Source organism: Oncorhynchus mykiss, chromosome 11, assembly GCF_013265735.2.
Source record: "Oncorhynchus mykiss isolate Arlee chromosome 11, USDA_OmykA_1.1, whole genome shotgun sequence".
Classification (NCBI taxonomy): Eukaryota; Metazoa; Chordata; class Actinopteri; order Salmoniformes; family Salmonidae; genus Oncorhynchus; species Oncorhynchus mykiss.
The window spans coordinates 6,159,141-6,171,368 of NC_048575.1; the positions used below are offsets into that span (position 1 = coordinate 6,159,141).

General features: G+C 39.0%; 1 protein-coding gene across 17 annotated transcripts in view; it reads right to left on the reverse strand.

Moving 5' to 3' along the window:
• Positions 1-12,228, reverse strand: part of LOC110536535 (abl interactor 1) — a 113,299-nt gene that overhangs the window by 10,775 nt on the left and 90,296 nt on the right. For 8 of the 17 annotated variants that reach the window (XM_036934717.1, XM_036934714.1, XM_036934713.1 and 5 more), the window contains one exon: positions 5,984-6,091. The exons of 7 other annotated variants lie outside the window; for them this stretch is intronic. In XM_036934717.1, coding sequence (XP_036790612.1) covers positions 5,984-6,091 — 108 coding nt within the window. The remainder of the gene's footprint in view (positions 1-5,983; positions 6,092-12,228) is intronic. 2 more of the 17 variants (XM_036934718.1, XM_036934724.1) reach the window with 1 other exon arrangement.

Genomic DNA, 12,228 nt, shown 5'->3' on the forward strand with positions numbered 1-12,228 from the left:
AATATGTTTAGACCTGTTTAGTCCTTCAATATGTTTAGTCCTGTTTAGTCCTTCAATATGTTTAGTCCTGTTTAGTCCTGTTTAGTCCTTCAATATGTTTAGTCCTGTTTAGTCCTTCAATATGTTTAGTCCTGTTTAGTCCTTCAATATGTTTAGTCCTTCAATATGTTTAGTCCTGTTTAGTCCTTCAATATGTTTAGACCTTCAATATGTTTAGACCTGTTTAGTCCTTCAATATGTTTAGTCCTTCAATATGTTTAGTCCTGTTTAGTCCTTCAATATGTTTAGTCCTGTTTAGTCCTTCAATATGTTTAGTCCTTCAATATGTTTAGTCCCTCAATATGTTTAGTCCCTCAATATGTTTAGTCCTTCAATATGTTTAGACCTTCAATATGTTTAGACCTGTTTAGTCCTTCAATATGTTTAGTCCTGTTTAGTCCTTCAATATGTTTAGTCCTGTTTAGTCCTTCAATATGTTTAGACCTTCAATATGTTTAGACCTGTTTAGTCCTTCAATATGTTTAGACCTTCAATATGTTTAGACCTGTTCAGTCCTTCAATATGTTTAGTCCTGTTTAGTCCTTCAATATGTTTAGTCCTGTTTAGTCCTGTTTAGTCCTTCAATATGTTTAGTCCTGTTTAGTCCTTCAATATGTTTAGTCCTTCAATATGTTTAGTCCTGTTTAGTCCTTCAATATGTTTAGACCTTCAATATGTTTAGACCTGTTTAGTCCTTCAATATGTTTAGTCCTTCAATATGTTTAGTCCTGTTTAGTCCTTCAATATGTTTAGTCCTGTTTAGTCCTTCAATATATTTAGTCCTGTTTAGTCCTTCAATATGTTTAGTCCTTCAATATGTTTAGTCCCTCAATATGTTTAGTCACTCAATATGTTTAGACCTTCAATATGTTTAGTCCTGTTTAGTCCTTCAATATGTTTAGTCCTGTTTAGTCCTGTTTAGTCCTTCATTATGTTTAGTCCTTCAATATGTTTAGTCCTGTTTAGTGTTTCAATATGTTTAGTCCTTCAATATGTTTAGTCCTTCAATATGTTTAGTCCTTCAATATGTTTAGTCCTGTTTAGTCCTTCAATATGTTTAGTCCTGTTTAGTCCTTCAATATGTTTAGTCCTTCAATATGTTTAGTCCTGTTTAGTCCTTCAATATGTTTAGACCTTCAATATGTTTAGACCTGTTTAGTCCTTCAATATGTTTAGTCCTTCAATATGTTTAGTCCTGTTTAGTCCTTCAATATGTTTAGTCCTGTTTAGTCCTTCAATATGTTTAGTCCTGTTTAGTCCTTCAATATGTTTAGTCCTTCAATATGTTTAGTCCCTCAATATGTTTAGTCACTCAATATGTTTAGACCTTCAATATGTTTAGTCCTGTTTAGTCCTGTTTAGTCCTTCAATATGTTTAGTCCTGTTTAGTCCTTCAATATGTTTAGTCCTTCAATATGTTTAGTCCTTCAATATGTTTAGTCCTGTTTAGTCCTGTTTAGTCCTGTTTAGTCCTTCAATATGTTTAGTCCTTCAATATGTTTAGTCCTGTTTAGTCCTTCAATATGTTTAGTCCTTCAATATGGTTTAGTCCTTCAATATGTTTAGTCCTTCAATATGTTTAGTCCTTCAATATGTTTAGTCCTTCAATATGTTTAGTCCTTCAATATGTTTAGACCTGTTTAGTCCTTCAATATGTTTAGTCCTTCAATATGTTTAGTCCTTCAATATGTTTAGTCCTTCAATATGTTTAGTCCTTCAATATGTTTAGACCTGTTTAGTCCTTCAATATGTTTAGTCCTGTTTAGTCCTTCAATATGTTTAGTCCTGTTTAGTCCTTCAATATGTTTAGTCCTTCAATATGTTTAGTCCTGTTTAGTCCTTCAATATGTTTAGACCTTCAATATGTTTAGACTTTCAATATGTTTAGACCTGTTTAGTCCTTCAATATGTTTAGTCCTGTTTAGGGTTTCAATATGTTTAGTCCTGTTTAGACCTTCAATATGTTTAGTCCTTCAATATGTTTAGACCTTCAATATGTTTAGACCTGTTTAGTCCTTCAATATGTTTAGTCCTGTTTAGTCCTTCAATATGTTTAGTCCTGTTTAGTCCTTCAATATGTTTAGTCCTGTTTAGTCCTTCAATATGGTTTAGTCCTTCAATATGTTTAGTCCTTCAATATGTTTAGTCCTTCAATATGTTTAGACCTTCAATATGTTTAGTCCTGTTTAGTCCTGTTTAGTCCTTCAATATGTTTAGTCCTGTTAAGTCCTTCAATATGTTTAGTCCTTCAATATGTTTAGTCCTGTTTAGTCCTGTTTAGTCCTTCAATATGTTTAGTCCTGTTTAGTCCTTCAATATGTTTAGTCCTGTTTAGTCCTTCAATATGGTTTAGTCCTTCAATATGTTTAGTCCTTCAATATGTTTAGTCCTTCAATATGTTTAGTCCTTCAATATGTTTAGTCCTTCAATATGTTTAGTCCTTCAATATGTTTAGACCTTCAATATGTTTAGACCTGTTTAGTCCTTCAATATGTTTAGTCCTGTTTAGTCCTTCAATATGTTTAGTCCTGTTTAGTCCTTCAATATGTTTAGTCCTGTTTAGTCCTTCAATATGTTTAGACCTTCAATATGTTTAGACCTGTTTAGTCCTTCAATATGTTTAGACCTTCAATATGTTTAGACCTGTTTAGTCCTTCAATATGTTTAGTCCTGTTTAGTCCTTCAATATGTTTAGTCCTGTTTAGTCCTTCAATATGTTTAGACCTTCAATATGTTTAGTCCTGTTTAGTCCTTCAATATGTTTAGTCCTGTTTAGTCCTTCAATATGTTTAGTCCTGTTTAGTCCTTCAATATGTTTAGTCCTTCAATATGTTTAGTCCCTCAATATGTTTAGTCCCTCAATATGTTTAGACCTTCAATATGTTTAGTCCTGTTTAGTCCTTCAATATGTTTAGTCCTGTTTAGTCCTTCAATATGTTTAGTCCTGTTTAGTCCTTCAATATGTTTAGTCCTGTTTACTCCTTCAATATGTTTAGTCCTTCAATATGTTTAGTCCTGTTTAGTCCTTCAATATGTTTAGACCTTCAATATGTTTAGACCTGTTTAGTCCTTCAATATGTTTAGACCTTCAATATGTTTAGACCTGTTTAGTCCTTCAATATGTTTAGTCCTGTTTAGTCCTTCAATATGTTTAGTCCTGTTTAGTCCTTCAATATGTTTAGACCTTCAATATGTTTAGACCTGTTTAGTCCTTCAATATGTTTAGTCCTGTTTAGTCCTTCAATATGGTTAGTCATGTTTAGTCCTTCAATATGTTTAGTCCTTCAATATGTTTAGTCCCTCAATATGTTTAGTCCCTCAATATGTTTAGACCTTCAATATGTTTAGTCCTGTTTAGTCCTTCAATATGGTTTAGTACTTCAATATGTTTAGACCTTCAATATGTTTAGTCCTGTTTAGTCCTTCAATATGTTTAGTCCTTCAATATGTTTAGACCTTCAATATGTTTAGACCTTCAATATGTTTAGTCCTGTTTAGTCCTTCAATATGTTTAGTCCTTCAATATGTTTAGTCCTTCAATATGTTTAGTCCTTCAATATGTTTAGACCTTCAATATGTTTAGTCCTGTTTAGTCCTTCAATATGTTTAGTCCTGTTTAGTCCTTCAATATGTTTAGTCCTTCAATATGTTTAGTCCTTCAATATGTTTAGTCCTGTTTAGTCCTTCAATATGTTTAGTCCTGTTTAGGCCTTCAATATGTTTAGTCCTGCAATATGTTTAGTCCTGTTTAGTCCTTCAATATGTTTAGTCCTGTTTAGTCCTTCAATATGTTTAGTCCTGTTTTGTCCTTCAATATGTTTAGTCCTGTTTAGTCCTTCAATATGTTTAGTCCTGTTTAGTCCTTCAATATGTTTAGTCCTGTTTAGTCCTTCAATATGTTTAGTCCTGTTTAGTCCTACAATATGTTTAGTCCTTCAATATGTGCCGCTCATTCTGTGATTTGTTTTGTGGGTGAAATTATACTTAACATACAGTGCCTTCGGAAAGTATTCAGACCCCTCGACTTTTTCCACATTTTGTTACATTACAACCTTATTCTAAAATGGATTACATGTTTGTTTTTTTGCAATGTAAACACAATAACCCCATAATGACAAAGTGAAAACTGGTTTGAGTAATGTTTGCAAAATAAAAACAGAAATACCTCATTTACATAATTATTAAGACCCTTTGCTATGAGACTTGAAATTGAGCTCAGGTACATCCTGTTTCAGTTGATCATCCTAGAGATGTTTCTACAACTTGATTGGAGTCCAACTGTGATAAATTAAATTGATTGGATATGATTTGGAAAGGCCCACACCTGTCTGTCTATATAAAGGTCCCACAGTTGACGGTGCATGTCAGAGCAAAAACCAAGCCATGAGGTCAAAGGAATTGTCCGTAGAGCTCAGAGACAGGATTGTGTCGAGGCACAGATCTGGGGAAGGGTACAAAAAAAAATGTCTGCAGCATTGAAGGTCCCCAAGAACACAGTGGCCTCCATCATTCTTAAATGGAAGAAGTTTGGAAACACCAAGACTCTTCCTAGAGCTGGCCGCATGGCCAAACTGAGCAATCAGGGGAGAAGGGCCTTGGTCAGGGAGGTGACCAAGAACCCAATGGTCACGCTTTAGAGCTCCTCTGTGGAGATGGGAGAACCTTCCAGTTGGACAACCATCTCTGCAGCACTCCAACAATCAGGCCTTTATGGTAGAGTGGCCAGACGGAAGCCACTCCTTAGTAAAAGGCACATTACAGGCTGCTTGGAGTCTACCAAAAGGCACCTAAAGGACTCTCAGAACATGACAAACAAGATTATCTGGTCTGATGAAACCAAGATTGAACTCTTTGGCCTGAATGCCAAGTGTCACGTCTGGAGGAAACCTGGCACCATCCCTACGGTGAATCATGGTGGTGGCAGTATCATGCTGTGGGGATGTTTTTCAGTGGCAGGGACTGAACGAAGCAAAGTACAGAGAGATCCTTGATGAAAACCTGCTCCAGAGTGACTCGATGCTGTAATCGCTGCCAAAGGTGCTTTAACAAACCTGAGAAAGCTTGAGAGGATCTGCAGAGAAGAATGGGAGAAACACCCCATTTAAATCAAATCAAATTTATTTATAAAGCTCTTCGTACATCAGCTGATATCTCACTGTGCTGTACAGAAACCCAGCCTAAAACCCCAAACAGCAAGCAATGCAGGTGTAGAAGCACGGTGGCTAGGAAAAACTCCTTAGAAAGGCCAAAACCTAGGAAGAAACCTAGAGAGGAACCAGGCTATGAGGGGTGGCCAGTCCTCTTCTGGCTGCGCCATATACAGGTGTGCCACGCTTGTAGCGTCATACCCAAGAAGACTCGAGGCTGTAATCACTGCAAATGTACTTCAACAAAATACTGAGTAAAGGGTCTGAATACTTATGTAAATGTGATATTTCAGGTTTTGTTTATTTCATAAATGAGCAAAAAATGTAAAAACATATTTTTTTTGCTTTGTCATTATGGGGTATTGTGATGTCATTATGGGGTATTGTGATGTCATTATGGGGTATTGTGATGTCATTATGGGGTATTGTATACATTCTCCTGAATAATCTTGGAATGGAGCCACTTTTTACAGTATTTGTCCTCAGTATCTGCATAGCGGAGAAAGCAATGGGTGTCAATGGCAATAAGCATCTGTCTGAGAATACTATTTATTAACACAGACAATAGATAAGAGCTGTCTACTGCACAGGACAGACAGATGGGCAGGACAGACAGACAGGCAGGACAGTTGAGTGAACAGGCACAAAGCATGCTGTGTGTGATTGACAGATGGGGGTTGTTCTACTCAGATTTATGAGAAAAGGGTGAGTGATCTGGGGAACAGGGAGAGTGATCTGGGGAACAGAGAGAGTGATCTGGGGAACAGAGAGAGTGTGTGCTGGGCCTGTGGACTTACTGTTCTCCTGCACCCTGGCCACAAAGCCTGTCAGAGGTATCTGTGGAGTCAGCTGGGGCATGGGGGGAGGAGGGGCAGCTATAGCCACGGGAAGCCCCCCCACACATACTGAACGAAAGAGAGAAATCAAGGATATAAAGTAGACAGAGAGGACAGAGAGAAGGACGAGAGAAACAGATATCAGTCACCAATAGAGGAAAATATCCCGACCCAAGTCAACAGGAAACAGAGTACCCCGACCCAAGTCAACAGGAAACAGAGTGCCCCTACCCAAGTCAACAGGAAACAGAGTACCCCGACACAAGTCAACAGGAAACAGAGTGCCCCAACCCAAGTCAACAGGAAACAGAGTACCCCAACCCAAGTCAACAGGAAACAGAATGCCCCTACCCAAGTCAATAGGAAACAGAGTACCCTGACCCAAGTCAACAGGAAACAGACTAACCCAACCCAAGTCAACAGGAAACAGAGTACCCCTACACAAGTCAACAGGAAACAGAGTACTCCGACCCAAGTCAACAGGAAACAGAGTGCCTCTACCCAAGTCAATGCAATACTATCATTGCAAGAATTAAGAGACACACACATTGCAAGGTTAGTCATGAGTTTTGTGCACTTCTACAAGGAAATTAGTTTAATATGTAATGTGTACAAATCTATGCTTGTGGTTTTTAGTTCAGGGAGGCCAGAGACTGAGTCCAGGTTTCCCAAGGTATTTGATTGTTGTACAGACTGAGGGATTATACAGAGATTAGGTTTGATTGTTGTACAGACTGAGGGATTATACAGAGATTAGGTTTGATTGTTGTACAGACTGAGGGATTATACAGAGATTAGGTTTGATTGTTGTACAGACTGAGGGATTATACAGAGATTAGGTTTGATTGTTGTACAGACTGAGGGATTATACAGAGATTAGGTTTGATTATTGTCACGTTGCCAGTTCCTGCTCCTAATCCTAATCTGAATGAGATGATTGTAGCGTCGCTGTACAGCTGTCTGCAACCCTACTGCCCCTGGCTTTCAATGAACCGAGTTACGTTCACAAACCGTGGCGTGAAGAGTGCCACCCATAGAAATATAATCAATGAGGCCTTCAAACCTCTAATCCTGGCCATTTGACTGGACAACTCATGGGTACACTCACAATGGCTGCCGGTCCACCCAGTATGTCATCATTGACTCTATTTCTATGGTGCCACCATTTTAAAATAAACAGCTGACCTTAGAGATGGTCAGGGTCAAGGGTCAGGGACAAGTAACTCATCACAGCAGGGGTCCCTCTAGCTACAGTAGCATGTTGCAATTGTCCGCACTGATGTCTAAATGCATATTTTGTCTAATCATAGACGGCTTGATGTTTCTGTCTGAAATTAAATAAAACATTTATTTTTTTATTTTTTACATGAATAGATAAGATAGGGGCCAATATTTAATCTTTTCAAATTCCACCCCTAGAAAGGCTACTGCTAATGCTGTTTTAAAATGGCTGTTAATCTACAGGCTCGAGGTCAACCCCATGTCTAAATCAGGATCTTTTACTGAAGGAAGCGCGCCATGCCGTTATATATGTTTGGATAAGTGGTTCATTAGCAGCTGCAGAAACTCTTATATATGCTTGGATAAGTGGTTCATTAGCAGCTGCAGAAACTCTTATATATGCTTGGATAAGTGGTTCATTAGCAGCTGCAGAAACTCTTATATATGTTTGGATAAGTGGTTCATTAGCAGCTGCAGAAACTCTTATATATGCTTGGATAAGTGGTTCATTAGCAGCTGCAGAAACTCTTATATATGTTTGGATAAGTGGCTCATTAGCAGCTGCAGAAACTCTTATATATGTTTGGATAAGTGGTTCATTAGCAGCTGCAGAAACTCTTATATATGTTTGGATAAGTGGCTCATTAGCAGCTGCAGAAAGTCTTATATATGTTTGGATAAGTGGTTCATTAGCAGCTGCAGAAACTCTTATATATGTTTTGGATAAGTGGTTCATTAGCAGCTGCAGAAACTCTTATATATGCTTGGATAAGTGGTTCATTAGCAGCTGCAGAAACTCTTATATATGCTTGGATAAGTGGTTCATTAGCAGCTGCAGAAACTCTTATATATGTTTGGATAAGTGGCTCATTAGCAGCTGCAGAAACTCTTATATATGCTTGGATAAGTGGTTCATTAGCAGCTGCAGAAACTCTTATATATGCTTGGATAAGTGGTTCATTAGCAGCTGCAGAAAGTCTTATATATGCTTGGATAAGTGGTTCATTAGCAGCTGCAGAAACTCTTATATATGTTTGGATAAGTGGTTCATTAGCAGCTGCAGAAACTCTTATATATGCTTGGATAAGTGGTTCATTAGCAGCTGCAGGAACTCGTATATATGTTTGGATAAGTGGCTCATTAGCAGCTGCAGAAACTCATATATGCTTGGATAAGTGGCTCATTAGCAGCTGCAGAAACTCTTATATATGTTTGGATAAGTGGTTCATTAGCAGCTGCAGAAACTCGTATATATGCTTGGATAAGTGGCTCATTAGCAGCTGCAGAAACTCTTATATATGTTTGGATAAGTGGTTCATTAGCAGCTGCAGGAACTCGTATATATGTTTGGATAAGTGGCTCATTAGCAGCTGCAGAAACTCTTATATATGCTTGGATAAGTGGCTCATTAGCAGCTGCAGAAACTCGTATATATGTTTGGATAAGTGGTTCATTAGCAGCTGCAGGAACTCTTATATATGTTTGGATAAGTGGCTCATTAGCAGCTGCAGAAACTCTTATATATGCTTGGATAAGTGGCTCATTAGCAGCTGCAGAAACTCGTATATATGTTTGGATAAGTGGTTCATTAGCAGCTGCAGGAACTCTTATATATGTTTGGATAAGTGGCTCATTAGCAGCTGCAGAAAGTCGTATATATGCTTGGATAAGTGGTTCATTAGCAGCTGCAGAAACTCGTATATATGTTTGGATAAGTGGTTCATTAGCAGCTGCAGAAACTCTTATATATGCTTGGATAAGTGGTTCATTAGCAGCTGCAGAAACTCGTATATATGTTTGGATAAGTGGTTCATTAGCAGCTGCAGGAACTCTTATATATGCTTGGATAAGTGGCTCATTAGCAGCTGCAGAAAGTCGTATATATGTTTGGATAAGTGGTTCATTAGCAGCTGCAGAAAGTCGTATATATGTTTGGATAAGTGGTTCATTAGCAGCTGCAGGAACTCTTATATATGCTTGGATAAGTGGCTCATTAGCAGCTGCAGAAAGTTGTATATATGCTTGGATAAGTGGTTCATTAGCAGCTGCAGAAAGTCGTATATATGTTTGGATAAGTGGCTCATTAGCAGCTGCAGGAACTCTTATATATGCTTGGATAAGTGGTTCATTAGCAGCTGCAGAAAGTCGTATATATGCTTGGATAAGTGGCTCATTAGCAGCTGCAGAAACTCGTATATATGCTTGGATAAGTGGCTCATTAGCAGCTGCAGAAACTCTTATATATGCTTGGATAAGTGGCTCATTAGCAGCTGCAGAAACTCTTATATATGCTTGGATAAGTGGCTCATTAGCAGCTGCAGAAACTCTTATATATGCTTGGATAAGTGGCTCATTAGCAGCTGCAGAAACTCGTATATATGCTTGGATAAGTGGTTCATTAGCAGCTGCAGAAAGTTGTATATATGTTTGGATAAGTGGCTCATTAGCAGCTGCAGAAAGTCGTATATATGTTTGGATAAGTGGCTCATTAGCAGCTGCAGAAAGTCGTATATATGCTTGGATAAGTGGCTCATTAGCAGCTGCAGAAAGTCGTATATATGCTTGGATAAGTGGCTCATTAGCAGCTGCAGAAACTCTTATATATGCTTGGATAAGTGGCTCATTAGCAGCTGCAGAAACTCTTATATATGCTTGGATAAGTGGCTCATTAGCAGCTGCAGAAAGTCGTATATATGCTTGGATAAGTGGCTCATTAGCAGCTGCAGAAAGTCGTATATATGCTTGGATAAGTGGCTCATTAGCAGCTGCAGAAACTCGTATATATGCTTGGATAAGTGGCTCATTAGCAGCTGCAGAAACTCGTATATATGTTTGGATAAGTGGCTCATTAGCAGCTGCAGAAACTCTTATATATGCTTGGATAAGTGGCTCATTAGCAGCTGCAGAAACTCTTATATATGCTTGGATAAGTGGCTCATTAGCAGCTGCAGAAACTCTTATATATGTTTGGATAAGTGGTTCATTAGCAGCTGCAGAAAGTCTTATATATGTTTGGATAAGTGGCTCATTAGCAGCTGCAGAAACTCGTATATATGTTTGGATAAGTGGTTCATTAGCAGCTGCAGAAAGTTGTATATATGCTTGGATAAGTGGCTCATTAGCAGCTGCAGAAACTCATATATATGTTTGGATAAGTGGTTCATTAGCAGCTGCAGAAACTCGTATATATGTTTGGATAAGTGGTTCATTAGCAGCTGCAGAAACTCTTATATATGTTTGGATAAGTGGCTCATTAGCAGCTGCAGAAACTCTTATATATGCTTGGATAAGTGGTTCATTAGCAGCTGCAGAAAGTCGTGTTATGGAACAGCCACGGGGGTTAATGACATCACTAACAAAAAGGAGAGAAAAGAATCATCTGAAAGTTCCAGGCCTGGACATCTCTCGCGTCTACAGTCTGCGGTGTAGAACTGGGACTAGACGCAACGACAAGAAGGGAAGAGTGGCCACGTTTATAAATGATGTAGGTGGACGAGGGTTCTGGCTCATGAGAGAATCGTCCTCCTCCTCCTCCTCCATTCTGGTCGTGCATCTCAAATGGTACCCTATTCCTTTTATAGGGCACTGCTTTAGCGCAGAACCCTATGGGGAATAGTGTGCGATTTGGGACACAAGACAGTGTCCTCTTAGTGCTTGATGGACCTTAACATTCAATGACAACCCTCTGCACACGGTGATGCCTGTTAACATTGTGACAGTGAGATTTTAGCGCCAGCCCGGTCTTTCACAGTGTAAGCGAATGGGAGAGGGGAGAGCCGAGGCGAATCTCAATTCCAACCGGAACACACGGCTGCCGACAGCTTGACTTCGTCACATTTTATTCTCTATCTTCTTTTGAATTTATTTCTTTATTTTCCCCATTTTGACTTGGTGAGGTTATTGAGTTCAGTCCGCCTGCACATCACCGGGCCTGCCTGCGTCTGTGTTCCAAACAGGAGTTTTAGTGGAAAGGTACAGGACAGAGGACTACAAGTGGACACCTTGAGCTGGGGTCACCTTCTTGGTGGGGCTGGCTAGTACATTTGAGGGAACAGGGAGAGAAGAGAGAGGTGGAAATCAACCACTTTAAAAGAGGTTGTGAAACACACAAATAAATTGTGATTTTAACAAATCCTCAGATCGTACTTAAAACAGAGGCATAATGAATGTACCAGCTGGAGAATCCGAGGACTGGAATATATTCTACGCCAAAATGTACAAGACGTTCACCAGAGCACTTTGACAGGAGAGAAATCAGTAACTAGTGCTTTGGAGAAACCACCCCTGACCTCGAGGATGAAACGACTGTGGCGCTGTCACCGGCCTCTGACTACAAACTCTAACCTGCAGAGCCAATCGCAGAGTAGAACCTGGACGACACTGAAATCGGTCCGTTGCCATGGTGACTGCTGCCGTTTCATTATTATTATTATTTTTTTTTTTTACTTAACATTTATTTCTCTTAAAACTTCTTAAAGCATTGTTGGTTAAGCGCTTGTAAGTAAGGTCTTCTTCACCTGTTGTATTCGTCGCATGTGACAAATACAATTTGATTTGAGTGACAGTGAAGTAATTAGCTTCTGGGCCATCCAATGAGAGTGGTAGACTGGCTGCTTCACAAATGGCACCCTATTCCCTATGTAGTGCATTACTTTTGACCTGGGTCCATAGGGAAAGTAGTGCATAGGGTAGCTCCCCTGTGCTAGTAAAGACAAGAGGAAGTGCCGTTCCCATGAGAGGGAATCTATCTATCTATAGTATTGATCCACCCATCCATCTATCTATCTATCTATCTATCTATCTATCTATCTATCTATCTATCTATCTATCTATCCATCCCCAGTCTAATAGAGGGGTGTTGGGGGGGGGGGGGGGACTTATCTATCTCCAGTCTAATAGGGGGGGAATCTATCTATATATCTCCAGTCTAATAGGGGGGGGAATCTATCTATCTCCAGTCTAATGGGGGGGGGGGGGGGAGATCT